At 56.5% G+C, this 19,757-nt stretch overlaps 2 protein-coding genes across 10 annotated transcripts in view; one reads left to right on the forward strand and one right to left on the reverse strand.

The window, feature by feature from the left end:
- On the forward strand, nucleotides 1–10,957 carry LOC144953818 (uncharacterized). 3 transcript variants are annotated; one of them, XM_078884467.1, is made up of 7 exons: nucleotides 1–50; nucleotides 1,434–2,387; nucleotides 3,649–3,747; nucleotides 4,325–4,540; nucleotides 6,636–6,658; nucleotides 6,969–7,072; nucleotides 9,858–10,957. In XM_078884467.1, the coding sequence occupies exons 2-7, from the start codon at nucleotides 1,809–1,811 to the stop codon at nucleotides 10,505–10,507; spliced, it is 1,671 nt and encodes a 556-aa protein (XP_078740593.1). In that variant the 5' UTR covers nucleotides 1–50; nucleotides 1,434–1,808; the 3' UTR covers nucleotides 10,508–10,957. The 3 variants fall into 3 exon arrangements, with proteins under 3 accessions (XP_078740593.1, XP_078740594.1, XP_078740591.1); XM_078884468.1 differs by lacking the exon at nucleotides 1–50 and adding an exon at nucleotides 549–1,330; XM_078884465.1 differs by lacking the exons at nucleotides 1–50; nucleotides 1,434–2,387 and adding an exon at nucleotides 2,483–3,166.
- Nucleotides 10,948–19,757, reverse strand: part of HGSNAT (heparan-alpha-glucosaminide N-acetyltransferase) — an 18,601-nt gene continuing 9,791 nt past the window's right edge. For 3 of the 7 annotated variants that reach the window (XM_078884456.1, XM_078884457.1, XM_078884459.1), the window contains 8 exons: nucleotides 18,607–18,770; nucleotides 16,494–17,131; nucleotides 15,986–16,112; nucleotides 15,548–15,634; nucleotides 14,658–14,735; nucleotides 13,791–13,861; nucleotides 13,581–13,693; nucleotides 10,948–13,175 (listed from right to left, as the gene is read on the reverse strand). In XM_078884456.1, coding sequence (XP_078740582.1) covers nucleotides 12,602–13,175; nucleotides 13,581–13,693; nucleotides 13,791–13,861; nucleotides 14,658–14,735; nucleotides 15,548–15,634; nucleotides 15,986–16,112; nucleotides 16,494–17,131; nucleotides 18,607–18,770 — 1,852 coding nt within the window. In that variant the 3' untranslated portion in view covers nucleotides 10,948–12,601. The remainder of the gene's footprint in view (nucleotides 13,176–13,580; nucleotides 13,694–13,790; nucleotides 13,862–14,657; nucleotides 14,736–15,547; nucleotides 15,635–15,985; nucleotides 16,113–16,493; nucleotides 17,132–18,606; nucleotides 18,771–19,757) is intronic. The other 4 variants (XM_078884458.1, XM_078884460.1, XM_078884462.1 and 1 more) reach the window with 2 other exon arrangements.

Genomic DNA, 19,757 nt, shown 5'->3' on the forward strand with positions numbered 1-19,757 from the left:
TGTACGCCGAGCTGGGCTGGGTCGGAGATCCCCGCGGGGCGAGCGACGAGGTGAGAACGACGATTAGTGACGGTTGGTTGGTGATGATTAGTGACGGTTGGTGACGATTAGTGACGGTTGGTTGGTGATTAGTGACGGTTGGTGACGATTAGTAAACGGTTGGTTGGTGATGATTAGTGACGGTTGGTGACGATTAGTGACGGTTGGTGACGATTAGTGACGGTTGGTTGGTGATTAGTGACGGTTGGTGACGATTAGTGATTATAAAGTTATTATTAGTTGATAATTGGTTTTTTACCCTTCTATCTGGCAACAAAACTGACACCTTTTCTACAAGGAGTCATGTTTGCATAGACCACAATACCTGCAGTCATAATGTAAACAAAAAACATAACTCTGATAATGATATGCACTGTCCTTGAAGTTGATTGTGAGACTAGGCTCTAAGGAAAGCTGTCTCAGGTGTGGACCAATCAACTTCAAGGACAGTGCACATTATCAGAGTTATGTTTTTTGTTTGCATTATGACTGCAGGTATTGTGGTCTATGCAAACATGACTCCTTGTAAAAAAGGTGTCAGTTTTGTTGCCATATAGAAGGGTAAAAAAACAAATACTTTTTTACTGGCAAATGAGGTTCCAATGGTGTAAATTATTAGTTATTAAAACTTAATATTAGTGATTATAACTTTATATTAGTGATTATAAAGTGACGATTAGTGATTAGAACGTTATATTAGTGATTATAACTTTATGTTAGTGATTATAAAGTGATGATTAGTGATTATAACTTTATATTAGTGATTATAACTTTATAATTAGTGATTATAAAGTGATTATTAGTGATTATAACTTTATAATTAGTGATTATAACTTCATAATCATTAGTAACGAGGTGATTATAGTGATTATGAAGTTATAATCATTCATAGCCTCTAGCAGGCTGTAGGGGCAAGTGCTGTCAGTAGCACCTACACACAGACAAAGATCCCCCGTGTAGCCTCTAGCAGGCTGTAGGGGCAAGTGCTGTCAGTAGCACCTACACACAAAGATCCCCCGTGTAGCCTCTAGCAGGTTGTAGGGGCAAGTGCTGTTAGTGAGCAGCACCTATGAAGGCCACCGGGCACGGCACACGAGGGGGTGGGTGGCCAGCACCACGCCCGGCTGCCTTTGTCTCTCCCCCAGTGCTAACGATGTTTACTACAACACCACAACTGCTACACCAGGTACTCATTTGAGGCTGAGTCGACCTAGGGGAGGCCCAGGACCGGATTCAGACATTCGTCACTGGTGGTGTTGGTTGTGAGCGGGAATCGAAGTCGGGTCGCCGGGTTCGTAGCGCAGCGTAGCGCTACCTACTACACTACCACACACAGACACACACTCATACGTAGCGCTAACCACAGCACCACCACTCCTATTTGTCACCGACAGGAATTCCAAAAGGCCACCCACCAAGAGGCCACCCACCCACAGCGCACTCACTCACTCACCCACTCACTCACCCACCCACTCACCCACTCACCCACCCACTCACCCACTCACTCACCCACTCACTCACTCACCCACTCACCCACCCACTCACTCACCCACCCACTCAACCACTTACCCACTCACTCACCCACCCACAGCGCACTCACCCACTCACCCACCCACTCATCTACCCACTCACCTACCCACTCACCTACCCACTCACCCACCCACTCACCCACCCACTCACTCACCCACTCACCCACCCACAGCGCACTCACTCACCCACCCACTCACCCACCCACCCACCCACTCACCCACCACTCACCCCACCACACGATGGCGTCAGCCCGCCACTCCTCCGCCCCCCCCTCCGGCGTCTCGGAGGAGGACCTCAGCTGCCCAATCTGCCTGTGCACCTTCTCCTGCCCCGCCACACTCGCCTGCGGTCACTCCTTCTGCCGCGGCTGCCTGGAGGGAGCCTGGGCCGCCACCGCACGAAGCTGCGTCGCCGCCGGCGGCTTCGGCGCCGACGGCGGCGACTACGGCGGCGGCCCCTTCACCTGCCCGCAGTGCCGCGCGGCCTTCCCCAGCCGCCCCACCCTCAACTGCAACGTGGCGCTGGCCGGCCTGGTGGCCCAGCTGGCTCCCGACGGGACGCTGAGGGCGCCGCCGCCGCCGGCGTGCGACTACTGCGAGGGGCCGCCGGCCGTGCCGGCCGTGAGCAGCTGCCTCAAGTGCGAGATGTCCTTCTGCGGGGAGCACGTCCAGCCGCACCTTGTCAACCCCAGGCTGCGCGGGCACCCGCTGGTGGACGTCGGTGGTGGCGGTGGTGGTGTCCGCACGGAGGTGGTGCAGGAGGTGGTGATGGCGGAGGAGGAGGGAGATCTGGAGATGGGCGCGGTGGATGAGCAGGAGGTGAAGGGCCGTGGCGGTGGTGGTGGTGTTGGTTGTGGTTATGGTGGTGGTGGTGGTAGGGTTGGTGATGGTGGTGGTGGGTGATGGTGGTGGTGGTAGGGTTGGTGGTGTTGGTGGTGGTGGTAGAGTTGGTGGTGATGGTAGGGTTGGTGGTGATGGTGGTGATGGTAGGATTGGTGGTGGTGGTGGTGGTGGTAGGGTTGTTGATGGTGGTGGTAGTGGTGGTGATGGTGGTGGTAGGGTTGGTGGTGATGGTGGTGGTGATGGTGGTGATGATGGTGATGGTGGTGATGGTGGAGATGGTGGTGATGGTGGTGGTGGGTGATGGTGGTGGTGGTAGGGTTGGTGGTGTTGGTGGTGGTGGTAGAGTTGGTGGTGATGGTAGGGTTGGTGGTGATGGTGGTGATGGTAGGATTGGTGGTGGTGGTGGTGGTGGTAGGGTTGTTGATGGTGGTGGTAGTGGTGGTGGTGATGGTGGTGGTAGGGTTGGTGGTGATGGTGATGGTGGTGATGATGGTGATGGTGGTGATGGTGGAGATGGTGGTGATGGTGGTGGTGGTGATGGTGGTGATGGTGGTGATGATGGTGATGGTGGTGATGGTGGAGATGGTGGTGGTGATGATGATGATGGTGGTGATGGTGGAGATGGTGGTGGTGGTGGAGATGGTGATGATGGTGGTGGTGGTGGCGGTGGTGGTGTCCGCACGGAGGTGGTGCAGGAGGTGGTGATGGTGGAGGAGGAGGGAGATCTGGAGATGGGCGCGGTGGATGAGCAGGAGGTGAAGGGCCGTGGCGGTGGTGGTGGTGGTGTTGGTCGTGATGATGGTGGTGGTGGTAGTAGGGTTGGTGGTGATGGTGGTGGTGGGTGATGGTGGTGGTGGTAGGGTTGGTGGTGTTGGTGGTGGTGGTAGGGTTGGTGATGGTGGTGGTATTGGTGGAGGTGGTGATGGTGCTAGGATTGTTGATGGTGGTGGTGGTAGGGATGGTGGTGATGGTGGTGGTGATGGTGGTGGTCGTAGTGGTGATGGTGGTGGTCGTAGTGGTGGTGGTGAAGGCTGTTGTGGTCGTGGTGGTGGTGATGGTGGTGGTGATGGTGATGATGGTGATGATGGTGATGGTGGTGATGGTGGTGATGGTGGTGATGGTGGTGGTGATGGTGGTAATGGTGGTGGTGGTGGAGGCTGTTGTGATCGTGGTGGTTGCTGAGGTGCAGGTGCCTAGGTTTGACCCCCGCTTGGGTCTCACCTCCCCCCCCCCCCAGGTGTCCGTGACGAGGAGCGAGGAGGTGGAGTTGTCTAGGAAGCTGGGCGAGGTGGAGGGCTGCCTCAGGCGCTTAGAGGCCGTGGAGAGGGACGGACAGGTGAGTGAGTGTGTGAGTGACTGTGAGAGTGAGTGAGTGTGAGAGTGAGTGTGTGAGTGACTGTGAGAGTGAGTATGAGAGTGAGTGAGTGAGTGTGTGAGTGAGTGTGTGAGTGTGTGAGTGAGTGTGTGACTGTGTGAGTGAGTGTGTGACTGTGTGAGCAACCGACCTAGATATCGAGTGACCACCTACGCACACAAACACCCACCCACACACACACACACCCACACACCCCCACACACACCCCCACACACACCCCCACACACAACCCCACACACACCCACACCCCCACACACACACCCCCACACACCCACACACACCCCCACACACACCCGCACACACCCACACACACCCCCACACACACACACCCCCACACACACACCCCCACACACCCACACACACCCCCACACACACACCCACACACACCCCCACACACCCACACACACCCCCATGCACACACCCCCACACACACACCCCCCCCCACACACACCCACACACACCCCCACACACACACCCCCACACACCCCCACACACCCCCACACACACCCCCACACACACCCCACACACCCCCACACAGGTGCTGGTGAGCGCGTCGCGAGCGCGCTCCCGCGAGGCGTTTGCCCGCGTGCGCTCGGCGCTGGACGAGGAGGAGTCGGAGGCGTCGCTGCGTCTCGACGTGGCCTGGGCACGGAGCCTCTCGCGGGCCGAGGGAGACGCACAACGCTGCCGCAGACTCCTCAGGGAGCTGCAACAGCAGCAGCAGCAGCAGCAGGCGGGAGGGGGGCGTGGCCAGGTGGGGGCAGGGAGGGAGGGGGGGAGGGGGGCATGGTGGGGGGGGGGTGAAGGAGTGGGGGTGAAGGAGGGAGAGAGGGGGGGGTGAAGGAGGGTCAGGGGGTGAAGGAGGAAGAGGGACGGGTGAAGGAGGGAGGGGGGGGGTGAAGGAGGGAGAGAGGGGGGTGAAGGAGGGAGGGGGGGGTGAAGGAGGGAGAGAGGGGGGGGGTGAAGGAGGGAGAGAGGGGAGGGGTGAAGGAGGGAGAGGGGGGGGTGAAGGAAGGAGAGGGGGGTGACGGAGGGAGGGGGGGGGGTGAAGGAGGGAGAGGGGGGGGAGTGAAGGAGGGAGAGAGGGGGGAGTGAAGGAGGGAGAGAGCGGGGGGGGGGTGAAGGAGGGAGAGAGGGGGAGTGATGGAGGGAGAGAGAGGGGGGGGGTGAAGGAGGGAGAGAGGGGGGAGTGAAGGAGGGAGAGAGGGGGGAGTGAAGGAGGGAGAGAGGGGGGGGGTAAAGGAGGGAGAGGGGGGGAGTGAAGGAGGGAGAGGGGGGGAGTGAAGGAGGGAGAGGGGGGGGTGAAGGAGGGAGAGAGGGGGGGGGGTGAAGGAGGGAGAGAGGGGAGGGGTGAAGGAGGGAGAGGGGGGGGGGTGAAGGAAGGAGAGGGGGGGTGAAGGAGGGAAGGGGGGGTGAAGAAGGGAGGGGGGGTGAAGGAGGGAGAGAGATGGGGGGGTGAAGGAGGGAGAGGGGGGGGAGTGAAGGAGGGAGAGAGGGGGAGTGAAGGAGGGAGAGGGGGGGTGAAGGAGGGAGAGGGGGGGAGTGAAGGAGGGAGAGAGGGGGGAGTGAAGGAGGGAGAGAGGGGGGAGTGAAGGAGGGAGAGAGAGCGGGGGGTGAAGGAGGGAGAGGGGAGGGTGAAGGAGAGAGAGCGGGGGGTGAAGGAGGGAGAGAGGGGGGGGGGGGTGAAGGAGGGAGAGGGGGGTGAAGGAGGAGAGAGGGGAGGGGTGAAGGAGGGAGAGAGGGGGGTGAATGAGAGAGAGGGGGGGGTGAAGGAGGGAGAGGGGGGGGGGGTGAACGAGGGAGAGAGGGGGGGTGTGAAGGAGGGAGAGAGGGGGGGGGGGTGAAGGAGGGAGAGAGGGGGGGTGAAGGAGGGAGAGGGGGGGTGAAGGAGGGAGAGGGGGGGGGGTGAAGGAGGGAGAGAGGGTGGGGGTGAAGGAGGGAGGGGGGGGGTGAATGAGAGAGAGGGGGGGGTGAAGGAGGGAGAGGGGGGGGGTGTGAACGAGGGAGAGAGGGGGGGTGTGAAGGAGGGAGAGAGGGGGGGGGGGTGAAGGAGGGAGAGAGGGGGGGTGAAGGAGGGAGAGGGGGGGTGAAGGAGGGAGAGGGGGGGGGTGAAGGTGGGAGAGAGGGTGGGGGTGAAGGAGGGAGGGGGGGGGTGAAGGAGGGAGAGGGGGGTGAAGGAGGGAGAGAGGGGAGGGGTGAAGGAGGGAGAGAGGGGGGTGAATGAGAGAGAGGGGGGGTGAAGGAGGGAGAGGGGGGGGGGGTGTGACGTGGGTGAGAGGGGGGGTGTGAAGGAGGGAGAGAGGGGGGGGGGGTGAAGGAGGGAGAGAGGGGGGGTGAAGGAGGGAGAGGGGGGGTGAAGGAGGGAGAGGGGGGGGGGTGAAGGAGGGAGAGAGGGTGGGGGTGAGGAGGGAGGGGGGGGTGAAGGAGGGAGAGAGGGGGGGGGTGATGGTGGGAGGGGGGGGTGAAGGAGGGAGAGAGGGGGGGGGGTGAAGGAGGGAGAGGGGGGGGGGTGAAGGAGGGAGAGAGGGGGGGGTGAAGGAGGGAGGGGGGGGGGTGAAGGAGGGAGGGGGGGGTGAAGGAGGGAGAGAGGGGGGTGAAGGAGGGAGAGAGGGGGGGTGGAGGGAGAGGGGGGGGTGAAGGAGGGAGAGAGGGGGTGAAGGAGGGAGAGTGGGGAGGGGTAATGGAGGGAGAGGGGGGGGGTGAAGGAGTGGGGGTGAAGGAGGGAGAGAGGGGGGTGTGAAGGAGGGAGAGAGGGGGGGGATGAAGGAGGGAGAGGGGGGGGGTGAAGGAGTGGGGGTGAAGGAGGGAGAGGGGGAGGCTGCTCACGGCCGTCTTTGTCTCTCCCACAGATTTCCGAGGGGGAGATGCAAAGGTACGGACAGAGCGCTGCTTAGCTCACGATGACGGTTACACGTGGTGCCGTGTGTACGTGTGTGTGTGTACGTGGTGCCGTGTGTACATGGTGCCGTATGTGTGTGTGTGTACGTGGTGCCGTGTGTGTGCGTGGTGCTATGTGTGCGTGTGTGTACGTGGTTCCGTGTGTGTGTACGTGATTCCGTGTGTACGTAGTGCCTTGTGTGTGTGTGTACGTAGTGCCGTGTGTGTGTATGTAGTGCCGTGTGTGTGTACGTAGTGCCGTGTGTGTACGTGTGTACGTGATTCCGTGTGTTGTGTGTGTGCAGGCTACAGGCGCTGCTGTGCACGCCGCTCCCCGACCCGCGGCCCCTCGGCCTGAGCCCAGTGGAGGAGTTGGAGGGCCCCGTGCTGCTGCTGCAGGCCGTGATGTGTGAGTACGCACACACACACACACGTACACACGCACACGTACACACACACGCACACACACACACGCACAGGTACACACACACGTACACACACACGTACACGCACACGCACACACACACGCACACACACGCACAGGTACACACACACGTACACACACACGTACACGCACACGTACACACAGGTACACACACACGTACACACGCACACACAAACACGTACACACGCACACACAGGCACACACACACAGGCACACACACACAGGCACACACACACAGGTATACACACACAAGCACACACGCACGTACACACACACAGGTACACACACACAGGTACACACACACACACAGGTACACACACACGTACACACACGTACATACGCACGTACACACACACGTACACACGCACACGTACACACGCACACACAGGTACACATACACAGGCACACGCACGTACACACGCACACACGCACGTACACACACACAGGTACACACACACAGGCACACACACGCACGTACACACGCACACACAAGTACACACACACAGGTACACACACACGTGCGTACACACACGTGCGTACATGCACACGCACGTACACACGCACACACAGGTACACACACACAGGTACACACACACAGGTACACACACACACAGGTACACAAACGTACGTACACGCACACACCCGCACACACACACATGCACGCACCTATTACCATCATTAGGGGAAAGATCGGTGATCCAATCTCCGACCCCCAGGAACACGTTTGCAGATTTGCTAAGCATTTCTGTGAGGTCCTGGGGGAGGGGAAATCTCTCAGCCAGGAAAACATCATGGCACAAAGTGGGGATAACCCTGCTGAGGCTGCTGTGCCTCAAATATTGGAGGAGGTCACCCCCTGTGAGTGGCTGGCTGAGGTGCCATCTGTTGAGGAAGTACTGAAGGCGATCCAGAGTCTGAGACCAGGAACGGCACCGGGCAGAGATGATCTACCAAGCGAAATGCTGAGGGAGGGTGGCGTTTGTGCACAGACTGCCCGACATGACATCATAACAACAGTCTGGACCACTGGACGGGTTCCGCAGGATTGGAAGGATGCCCTGGTGGTCTCCCTCTTTAAGAAGGGGGACCGCACAGACTTATCAACTACAGGGGCATCTCACTCCTCAGTGTGCCGGGAAAGGTCCTGGCGAGGATTATTCAACATCGCCTTGCTAGGCACGCTGAGGAGAGGCTTGCGGAACCCCAATGCGGTTTCAGGAAAGGGCGGTCCTGCACAGATGCCCTATTTTTTATTTTCTGTCCGTCTGCTACAGCAGAGGTGTAGGGAATTCCAACAAGACCTACATCTCTGCTTCATTGACCTGATTAAGGCCTATGATACCATCAGTAGGCCTGGGCTCTGGGTTGTTCTTCGTGCTTTCGGAGTCCCTGACCCTCTGCTCACGCTCATTAAGGACCTTCATGATGGTGAGCGGGCCTGGGTAAATCTACGTGGCCGGGAGTCAGAGCCATTCCCTGTACACCTTGGGGTGCGACAGGTATGTCCTCTGGCTCCCACATTATTCAACATATATTTTGACCACGTAGTTCGTGAAGCATTCAATAGCTGTACCGGAGGAATTTCCATTTGGTACAGATATAATGGGAGGCTGCTCGATGCCCGGGTGCGGTCAAGGGATGGCTCCCTATTGCTCAACCACGTTATGTATGCCGACGACCTGGTAATTGCAGCTCACTCAGGGGAGGAGTTGGAGGCGCTGCTCCTGAACCTGGAGTGTGCCATCAGCCCCACCAAAACTAAGCACCTGCCTGGGTATTTTGTACCATCGGGCACTCCACCCCCACAACTCTTGATCGGTGATGGGGCAGTTGTAGAGAGAGTGGAGAGTTTCCCATACCTGGGCAGTGTGCTTATGACCGGCTCCAGTTTAACAGCAGAGGTCTCACTCCGAATCAGTCGAGCGGCAATATCTTTTCATCGGTCGCGTAACACTGTGTGGAAGCTACCTGGTCTGTCGCTCCGCACGAAGCTTCGGGTCTTCTTGGCCACAGTCATTCCCTCCCTTCTCTACGCTTGCGAAACGTGGACCCCCCCTAATGGAACATTTTCGCCGGTTAGAAACTTGCCTACGATCAATCCTGGGTTAAACCAGGCTGGATTGTGTGAGGAGCTCACAAATCCTAGAAAGATCTGGACAAAGTCCCATCGGTGCGCTCCTGCGGCAGGCAAAGCTGCGTTGGCTGGGCCATGTAGCCCGCATGCCCAGCTACAGCATGCCTAAACAGCTTTTGTTCGGCCGGATAGAGGGGGCTAAACGGGCGCGGCACGGGCTAGAGAAGAGATGGAGTGACGTGGTAGAGCTGAGTGGACTTGCCGATGACTGGTACCAGCGGTGTCAAGATCGGCCGCAGTGAAGGAGGCTCGTGAAGGACGCTGCTACTACTGGGCAGTTGGAGGCAGTCGCCCTCCAAAAACAACGGAGGGCGGAGGAGCGACGCTCACAACGAGCGGAGCGCCGGGTGGCTAAAGCACAGAAAGTTGGCACAGTAGGGGGCACAGGTGGTGCATCAGCCACTCATATCGGTCAGTCGACCCGTGGCACCTGCTGGGTCTGCCCCGTGACCTCCTGCCAGCGGGCGTTCGACAATTAACGTGGCCTCAAGGTGCACATGGCCTGGCACAAGCGTTGTGGTGACGTCACCGCCACCTAGTGGCGAATGGCGGTTGTTGTACCTGTGTGTGTGTATGTTTGTGTGTCTGTGTGTCGGTGCGTGCGCCCCCCACCAGTCGACTGCTCCCCGACGTTGGACGTGGCCACCGTCTCCCCGCCGCTCTCCGTGTCGCCCGACCTCCGCCGCCTCACCCACAACACCACCACCACCACCCACAACACCACCACCACCCACAACACCACCACTACCGCCACCACTGCCACTGCCGCTGTGCCGGCGGCGCTCTGCTCCCAGCGCCTCTCGTCGGAGCTCAGCTGCTGGCTGGTGGACATCTCGGGCAGCGAGGACTGCGCCTTCGGCGTGGCCGCCAACGCCGACGCCGCCGCCGGCCGCGCCGACCGCCGGTGTCCCCCCCTGGGCGCCGACGCCAGCTCCTGGGCGCTGAGGAAGCGCGGCGGGCGGCTCACGGCGCTGCATGCCGGGGCCGAGACGCCGCTGGGGGGTCACGGCGACGACGGCGGTGACGGTGGCGGTGACGGCGGCGGCGAGGAGGAGGAGGGCGGGGCACGGGCGGCACCGGCGGCACCGGCGGCGCCGCTGCCCGGCAGGGTGGTGGTGCGGCTGGTGCCGCCCGAGGGGCTGCTGGCGTTCTACGACGGAGACTCGGGGAGGCTGCTGCACCACTTCCGCCTCCGGTTCACGCAGCCGCTGCGCCCGGCGCTCGCCGCGCACCAGGGCACCCTGAGCATCGTGGGGCGCCGGTGAACGGCAGCGACGCCGGTGAACGGTGTCGGCGGCGGTGTGCCTCTCGTTTTTCACCGGCACGGCTGAGCCGGTGCGGTTAAGGAGGGTGGTGGTGGTGGTGCGGGCGGGCGGGTCTGGTTTCTGTTGGTTTTTTGGGGTTTTTCGTTTTTTTTCTCATCTCTGGCTCACTGGGGGCCCGTTGAGGCTACTGGGCAGTGCCAGGCTAGGTGCACCGTGAGGCTACTGGGCAGTGCCAGGCTAGGTGCACGGTGAGGCTACTGGGCAGTGCCAGGCTAGGTGCACGTTGAGGCTACTGGGCAGTGCCAGGCTAGGTGCACCGTGAGGCTACTGGGCAGTTGGAGGCAGTCGCCCCTCCAGCGGAGGGGCGACTGCCTCCAACGAGCAAAGCGCCGGGCGGATAAAGTGCAGCGAGTTGTCACAGTAGGAGGGGTACAGCAGGTGGTGGTGCATCAGCCACTCATCTCAGTCGGTACAACCCACGGCACCTGCTGGGTCTGCCCCGTGACCTCTTGCCAGCGGGCGTTCGACCCTTCACGTGGCCTCGACGTGCACCTAGCCTAGCACAAGAGTCGTGGTGACTTCACTGCCGCTCAGTGGCGAATGGCGGCTGCTGTTGCAATTTCACTGCCGACGGGAAGTAACGGCACAGCGAGACCACCGATAGTGTTTGACCTTTATTCCGATTCGTGTGCCACAAAGAACCGAAATGAGCCCCCCACACTGGGAGCCGTGGTGCACTTGTGAAATCGTTGTCGTAATCATCGTCGTGATCATCGTCGTGATCTATGTTGAGAAAATTATATCTTTATAACTGCTGCTTGCTGCTGTTGTTGTTGTGAAGTTTGTTGTCCTTCCCCGAACCCATCTACGCGACGTGAGCGAAAGACCCACAGAATATGCGGCTCCCTCGCTCCGTTTGGTGTCGTTCACCTTCCACGGCTGTCTCCGGCTAGCGCGCTTTGGCAACGTACGGCGCCAAAGATGTTCGAACGCACGCGCGACGTACAGACGCTGCCGCTCCTACGGCTTGTCTGGGACGCTGTCTCATTTAGGACCCCACTGGGGGAGATTTGCAACCTTTAAATCATCCTCATCATCATCAGTACCACGTGTGGTAATTTGATTCCTTGCAAAAGGTTTCCGTTTGGTGTTTTAACATCTGCAGACTACTGCCAGATCAGGGGTAAAACCAGTTCGTGCCCTCCCTTCTCTACGCTTACGAAACGTGGACCCCCCTAATGGAACATCTTCGCCGGTTCGAAACATTCAGGCTGGCCCTGCCTACGATCCATCCTGGGTTTAACCTGCAGGCTGGATTGTGTGAGGAGCTCACAAATCCTTGAAAGGTCTGGACAAAGTCCCATCGGTGAGCTCCTCCGGCAGGCAAGGCTGCGTTGGCTGGGTCATGTAGCCCGCATGCCCAGCCACCGCATGCCTAAACAGCTTTTGTTTGCTATTGGGTACTTGGAGGCAGTCGCCCTCCAACAACAACGGAGGGCGGAGAAGCGACACTCACAACAACGAGCGGAGCGCCGGGCGGATGAAACACAGCAAGTTGGCACAGTAGGGGGCACAGGTGGTGCATCAGCCACTCATCTGTCAACCCACAGCACCTGGGTCTGCCCCGTAACCTCCTGCCAGCGGGCGTTCGACACTTCACGTGGCCTCAACGTGCACCTAGCCTGGCACAAGCGCCGTGGTGACGTCACTTAGTGGCGAATGGCTGGTATTGGTCTATGTGCGTGTCTGCGTGTGTCTGTCACTTGTCCCATACAGTTTGTTAGCTAAGCAGGAGCTCTGATATGGTCCGTTGTGAACCCAAAGGGTCCTTTATAAACCCAGCACGGCCACCGATAATCTGACACGTTCGTTATAAACCCAGCACATCCCTTATGAACCTATTATAAACCCAGCACGGCCACCGATAATCTGACACGCTCGTTATAAACCCATGACATCCCTTATAAACCCATCCTTTATAAACCCAGCACGGCCACCGATAATCTGACACGTCCGTTGTAAACCCAGCCACATCCCTTATGAACCCAGCACGGCCACTTTGAGTTAGCCTGATATCATCTTTTACAAACACTATCAAGTTGTACGCAACCTCACATGGCCACCGCTGTGACCCTGGCAAGGCCACCACCATCGCCACCACCACCATCGGTGGTGGTGGCGATGGTGGTGGTGGTGGTCACAGCTTGAGGTAGAGGTAGAGATGGTGGTGAGGGTGGTGGCGATGGTGATGAGGGTGGTGGCTATGGTGGTGGCTATGGTGGTGGCTATGGTGGTGGTGATGGTGGTGGTGGCGATGGCGGTGGCGATTGTGATGAAGGTGGCGATGGTGGTGATGGCGGTGGCGATGGTGATGAGGGTGGCGATGGTGGTGATGGCGGTGGCGATGGTGATGAGGGTGGCGATGGTGGTGGTGGTGATGGTGGTGGTGGCGATGAGGGTGGTGGCGATGGTCACAGCTTGAGGAAGAGGCGGTGGTGGTGGAGGCGCCAGGCCACCACCACCCAGATGGCGCAGGCCACCAGGTTCTGGGCCAGGGGCCACGCGTGGGGGAGGGGCCCCGCGGGGGGGGCCGGGGGGGCCCCCCAGCGGAAGGGGAAGAAAGAGGCCAGCAGCTCGTGGCCCACGTAGAGCAGCAGCGGGTTCATGCCTGGGGGTCACGCACGGGGAGAGGGGGGGGGTCACGGGGGGTCACGGTGGAGTCACGGTGGAGTCACGTTGGAGTCACGGTGTAGTGAGTAACTGACTGACTGAGTCACTGACTGACTGAGCGAGTGAGTGAGTGACCGACTGAGTGACTGAGTGAGTGACTAACTGAGTGAGTGACTGACCGAGTGACTGAGTGACTGACTGAGCGATTGAGTGACTAAGTGACTGAGCGAGTGACTGAGTCACTGACTGAGTGACTGAGCGAGTGAGTGACTGAGTGAGTGACTAACTAAGTGAGTGACTGACCGAGTGACTAACTGAGTGACTGACTGAGTGACTGACTGAGTGACTGACTGAGTGAGTGACTGAGTGAGTGACTGAGCGACTGAGTGAGTAACTGAGTCACCTGCGTAGTGGAAGGGAGTTCCTGTCCACACTTGCAGGGCGTCTGTGGCGAGGTGCAGCGCTGCCAGCAGCAGGAACGCAAAGCAGGCGGTGACCGTCACAAACGACGTCGACCTGGGGGGGAAGTCACCCAACAAACACCGTGGCAGTGGTGACGGTGGTGACGGTGGTGACAGTGATGATGGTGGTGGTGGTGGTGGCGTCTACTCACCACAGGTTCTTGTTGACCGGCAGGAAGCCCTCGTCCCTTGTGCACTTGGTCAGCACGGCGGAGATCACTCCCTGGGGGGTGGTGGACACACACAGACAGACACACAACACACAGACACGTGTCGTTAGCACACTGTCCACAGTACCGTCGATGTACTGTCCACACTGTACCACATACACAGTCCACACTGTACCACCTACACACTGTACCACCTACACTACCACCTACACACTGTACCACGGTGACCTTTCCAGCGGTTCCGAGGTGGCCGTGAGTTCAGACGCACGAAGCCATCAACACCACCACCATCACCACCACCACCACCACCATCATCACCACCGTCATCACCACTACCATCATCACCACCATCACCACCATCATCAACACCACCACCATCAACACCACCACCATCACCACCACCATCAACACCACCATCACCACCACCATCACCACCATCAACACCACCATCACCACCACCATCACCACCACCATCACCACCATCATCACCACCACCATCACCACCACCATCAACACCACTACCATCACCACCATCATCATCACCATCACCACCACCATCATCACCACCACCATCATCACCACCACCATTCACCATCATCACCACCATCATCACCACCACCACCATCACCACCATCACCACCATCACCACCATCACCACCCCCCGCTCTCCCTCTGGGTGGATAAAGTGGAGTGGGTGGAACCGCTTTGTCGCTGCCCTCTTGTGCACGGCCCGCGGATGGACTTGGCCCCTGCCACGGTGGCGTGGAATGGCCGTGGTGGTGGCCGTGGTGGTGGAGGTTGTGGTTGTTGTTGTGTTGTTGTTGTGTTCTTGTTGTGTTTGTGTCTCACCAGCAGAGCTGCCCACAGGAGGAAGCGCCGGACGATGCCGCGATGGTCTCCCGGGAAGGAGAGGACGGTGCGGGCAGCCTGCACGGCCATCAACAACAACGTCAACAACGTCAACAACAACCACCACAACCACCACCTCCACCACAACAACCACAACAACAACCACAACAACACCACAACAACAACTACAACAACCACCACAACAACAACCACAACAACCACCACAACAACACCACAACAACAACAACTACAACCACCACCACCACAACAACCACAACAACAAAAACCACCACAACAACCACCAGAACCACCACCTCCACCACCACAACAGACAGCGGTTTGGCAGTTGGCCACATTGACGAGTCCATCTGACCAACTGCTAAATCGCTGTCTGTGGTGCTGCCGTTAGGAAAAAAACCGCCACTTTTTTCAAATGTTCTTGCTGTGGATTTCACACCTGATGATGATTGCTTGTGTTGCAGTCGAAACGTCGTGAGAATTGTTATTGTTTTATGTTTATTTTATTTTATTGTTTCCCTTCTACGTGACTTTACCGAAAGAAGCAAGAATATCATTGTTTCTACGTCCGATCGTTCCATTTCAATTAACACATTTTAATAAATACACGTCGGAAGCAATTCATCTCTTTTAAGCTATCATCCTCGCATTATAATATATAGAGCGGTTCATACTTTGACGGTATCATGTGGTAATGCTCCATCACATGTTTTAAATCTGTTACGCAGTGAATATTGACCTGAAGTTTGACTTTAAAATGTTTAACCACAAATCAAATCGCAATGTCTGTCGTGAAAATCGAAATTAAAAATGTCCCGCAAATCGCCGATCCCTCACCAGCTCCCCCCCCCCCCCGTCTCTCCCCCACCGACCTGCAGACCCAGGAAGGCGCTGAGGACCACGTTGAGCGTTCCCAGAATCCCCTCGGGGTCGTATGGCACCGTGGTCCTGTACAGATTCTGAGCACACACAGACACACAGAGAACACACAGTGTAACACACAGACACACAGTGTACACACAGACACACAGTGTAACACACAGACACACACACACAGTGTACACACACACAGACACACAGTGTACACACAGACAGACACTCACAGACACAGACAGACACAGAGAACACACAGACACACAGTGTACAGACAGACACACACAGACACGCAGTCAGACACACAGTGTACACACAGACACACACACCGTGTACACACACACACACAGTGTACACACAGTGTAACACACAGACACACACACTTTGTCTGTGTGTGTCTGTGTGTGCGTCTGTGTGTGTGTCTATGTGTGTGTTACCCGTGTGGTAGGAGTCTGGTACAAGTGTCTGTCCGTGAGTAGCCAGCGGTCGATGTACCCAGCGGCTCCTCCCGTGCAGTTCACCTGGGAACCTCCACTGCCGATCCCTCCGGGGCCCAGGTAGCCACTGGGGAGGGCGGGCAGAGTAGGTGTGGGCAGGGCTCACTCACTCACTCACACACTCACACAGTCACACAGTCACACACACACTCACACATACACTCGCACACACACACACTCACTCACACTCACACACTCACACACTGACTCACACACACTCACTCACACACTCACACACTTACACACTCACTCACACACTCACACACTCACTCACACACTCACACATACACTCACACACACACTCACACATACACTCACTCACACACTTACACACTCACTCACACACTCGCACACTCATTCACACACTCACACACACTCACTTACACACCACCACTCACTCACACTCACCACCACTCACCATCACCCACACACACTCACTCCCACGTACGTCATGCAGCCTGGTACAGGCAGCAGCAGCGTGAGGCTGAGCCAGGCCACTTGGAGGAGCCCCACGAGGAGCCACTGGGGCCAGAATGGCAGCAAATCTCTCAACCACGGCCAGCGCATCACCCTCGCCTACACACACAGACACACACACACACAGCGTGTTACACACACAGACACACACACACAGACACACACACAGCGTGTTACACACACACACAGACACACACACACAGATACACACACACAGCATGTTACACACACACACAGTTATACACACACAGCTTGTTACACACACACACAGCTTGGTACACACACACACACAGACTGTTACACACACACAGTGAGTGGTGAGTGAGGGGTGAGTGGTAAGTGAGTGGATGAGTGAGTGAGTGGTGAGTGAGTGGTGAGTGAGGGGTGAGCGGTGAGGGGTGAGTGGTGAGTAGTGAGTGGTGAGTGAGTGGTGAGTGAGTGAGTGGTGAGTAGTGAGTGGAGAGTGAGTGGTGAGTGAGTGGTGAGCGTGATTCCTCACCAGCGGTGAGTGGTGAGGCCCCCAGGCGTAAATCTCGAGCAAGGACACCGCAGCATTGGCCACGGCGAGCCGCTGGAGCACTCCGGGGACACGCAGCTCACTCCACACGACTGCGTGTGTAGGTGTGCGTGTTGTGTGTAGGTGTGTGTGGTGTGTGTGGTGTGTGTGTAGGTGTGTGTGTGGTGTGTGTGTAGGTGTGTGTGTGGCGTGTGTGTGGTGTGTGTAGGTGTGTGTGTGTAGGTGTATGTGTGTGTGGTGTGTGTGTGTAGGTGTGTGTGTGGTGCGTGTGGTGTGTGTATGGCGTGTGTGGTGTGTGGTGTTTGTGTGTAGGTGTGTGTGTGGTGTGTACGTGTTGTGTGTGTGTGGTTTGTGTGGTGTGTGGTGTGTGTGTATGTGTGTGTGGTGTGCGTGTGGTGTGTGTGTGGGGTGTGTGTGGAGACAGCAGAGTAGAGTAGTGTGGTAGTTGTGTGATAGGAGAGCGGCCATTTTACTCACCCCCTGACGCCTCCTGGCAGCCATTTCACTCAGCCCCTGACGCCTCTTGGCGGCCATTTTACTCAGCCCCTGACGCCTCTTAGCGGCCATTTTACTCAGCCCCTGACGCCTCTTGGCGGCCATTTTACTCAGCCCCTGACACTCTTAGCGGCCATTTTACTCAGCCCCTGACGCCTCTTAGCGGCCATTTTACTCAGCTCCTGACGCCTCTTAGCGGCCATTTTACTCAGCCCCTGACGCCTCTTAGCGGCCATTTTACTCACCCCTGACGCCTCTTGGCGGCCATTTCACTCAGCCCCTGACGCCTCTTGGCGGCCATTTTACTCAGCCCCTGACGCCTCTTAGCGGCCATTTTACTCAGCCCCTGACGCCTCTTGGCGGCCATTTTACTCAGCCCCTGACACTCTTAGCGGCCATTTTACTCAGCCCCTGACGCCTCTTAGCGGCCATTTTACTCAGCTCCTGACGCCTCTTAGCGGCCATTTTACTCAGCCCCTGACGCCTCTTAGCGGCCATTTTACTCACCCCTGACGCCTCTTGGCGGCCATTTCACTCAGCCCCTGACGCCTCCTAGCGGCCATTTCACTCAGCCCCTAACGCCTCTTGGCGGCCATTTCCATGAGCCCCGCCCACCCCTGTAGCCATTTTCGGCTTCCAGCCGCTCACCATCACCGGCAACCCCACCACGACCCCCGGCTCACGTCACGGGGGGCTACTACTCCTCTACAGTAGTGTAGTAGTATATAGTGTGGTGTCTAGTAGTGTATAGTGTAGTGTATAGTAGTGTAGTGTATAGTGTAGTGTATAGTGTAGTAGTGTAGAGTGTAGTGTATAGTGTAGTGTATAGTAGTGTAGTGTGTAGTGTATAGTGTAGTAGTGTATAGTGTAGTGTCTAGTAGTGTATAGTGTAGTGTATAGTAGTGTAGTGTATAGTAGTGTAGTGTATAGTGTAGTGTATAGTGTAGTGTATAGTGTAGTGTATAGCAGTGTAGTGTGTAGTAGTGTAGTATATAGTAGTGTAGTGTATAGTGTAGTGTATAGCAGTGTAGTGTATCGTAGTGTAGTATATAGTGTAGTGTATGCGTCTCACGAGGCCCGTGGCAGTAGTTGGGCGTGACGATGAAGATTCCGATGAGGAAGAGGAGGAGGCTTCGCCACAGAGCGCGGAGGGAGAGGCGGAGACGGGACGGGCGGCCCCGGCGCAGCGGGCCGGCCGTGGAGAGACCCACAGCAGAGCCCAGCGCAAACACAAACCTGCAGCACGCACACCGCACTACACTATACACTACAATATACACTACACTACTATACACTACCATACACTATACTATACACTATACTACTACACACTACACTATACACTACAATATACACTACACTATATACTAAATTATACACTACAATATACACTACACTATACACTACACTATACACTACACTACTATACACTACACTACTATACACTACACTACTATACACTACATTATACACTACACTACTATACACTACACTACTATACACTACACTACAGACTACACTACACTACAATATACACTACACTACTATACACTACACTATACACTACACTACACTATACACTACACTATACACTACACTATACACTACACTACACTATACACTACACTAATATACACTACACTACTATACACTACACTATACACTACACTACTATACACTACACTATACACTGCTATACACTACACTATACACTACACCATACACTACACTACTATACACTACACTATACACTACACTATACACTACAATATACACTACACTATACACTACAATATACACTACACTATACATTACACTATACACTACACTACTATACACTACACTATACACTACACACTACACTACTATACACTATACTATACACTACACTACTATACACTACACTACTATACACTACACTATACACTACACTATACACTACAATATACACTACACTATACACTACACTATACACCACTACTATACACTACACACTACACTATACACTACACACTACACTACAATATACACTACACTATACACTACACTATACACTACAATATACACTACACTATACACCACTACTATACACTACACACTACACTATACACTACACTACAATATACACTACACTATACACTACAATATACACTACACTATACACTACACTATACACCACTACTATACACTACACACTACACACTACACTATACACTACACACT

This window comes from Lampetra fluviatilis (genome assembly GCF_964198595.1).
Source record: "Lampetra fluviatilis chromosome 45 unlocalized genomic scaffold, kcLamFluv1.1 SUPER_45_unloc_1, whole genome shotgun sequence".
NCBI lineage: Eukaryota > Metazoa > Chordata > Hyperoartia > Petromyzontiformes > Petromyzontidae > Lampetra > Lampetra fluviatilis.

What these genes read in the sequence shown, in the direction of transcription:
- LOC144953818 (XM_078884465.1), top strand. Translation starts at nt 2,525, where the DNA reads ATGGTAGGGTTGGTGGTGATGGTGGTGATGGTAGGATTGGTGGTGGTG. An exon ending in TCCGAGGGGGAGATGCAAAG is followed by an intron (nt 6,659 to 6,968) that starts GTACGGACAGAG and finishes GTGTGTGTGCAG; the next exon opens with GCTACAGGCGCTGCTGTGCA. An exon ending in GCTGCTGCAGGCCGTGATGT is followed by an intron (nt 7,073 to 9,857) that starts GTGAGTACGCAC and finishes GCCCCCCACCAG; the next exon opens with TCGACTGCTCCCCGACGTTG.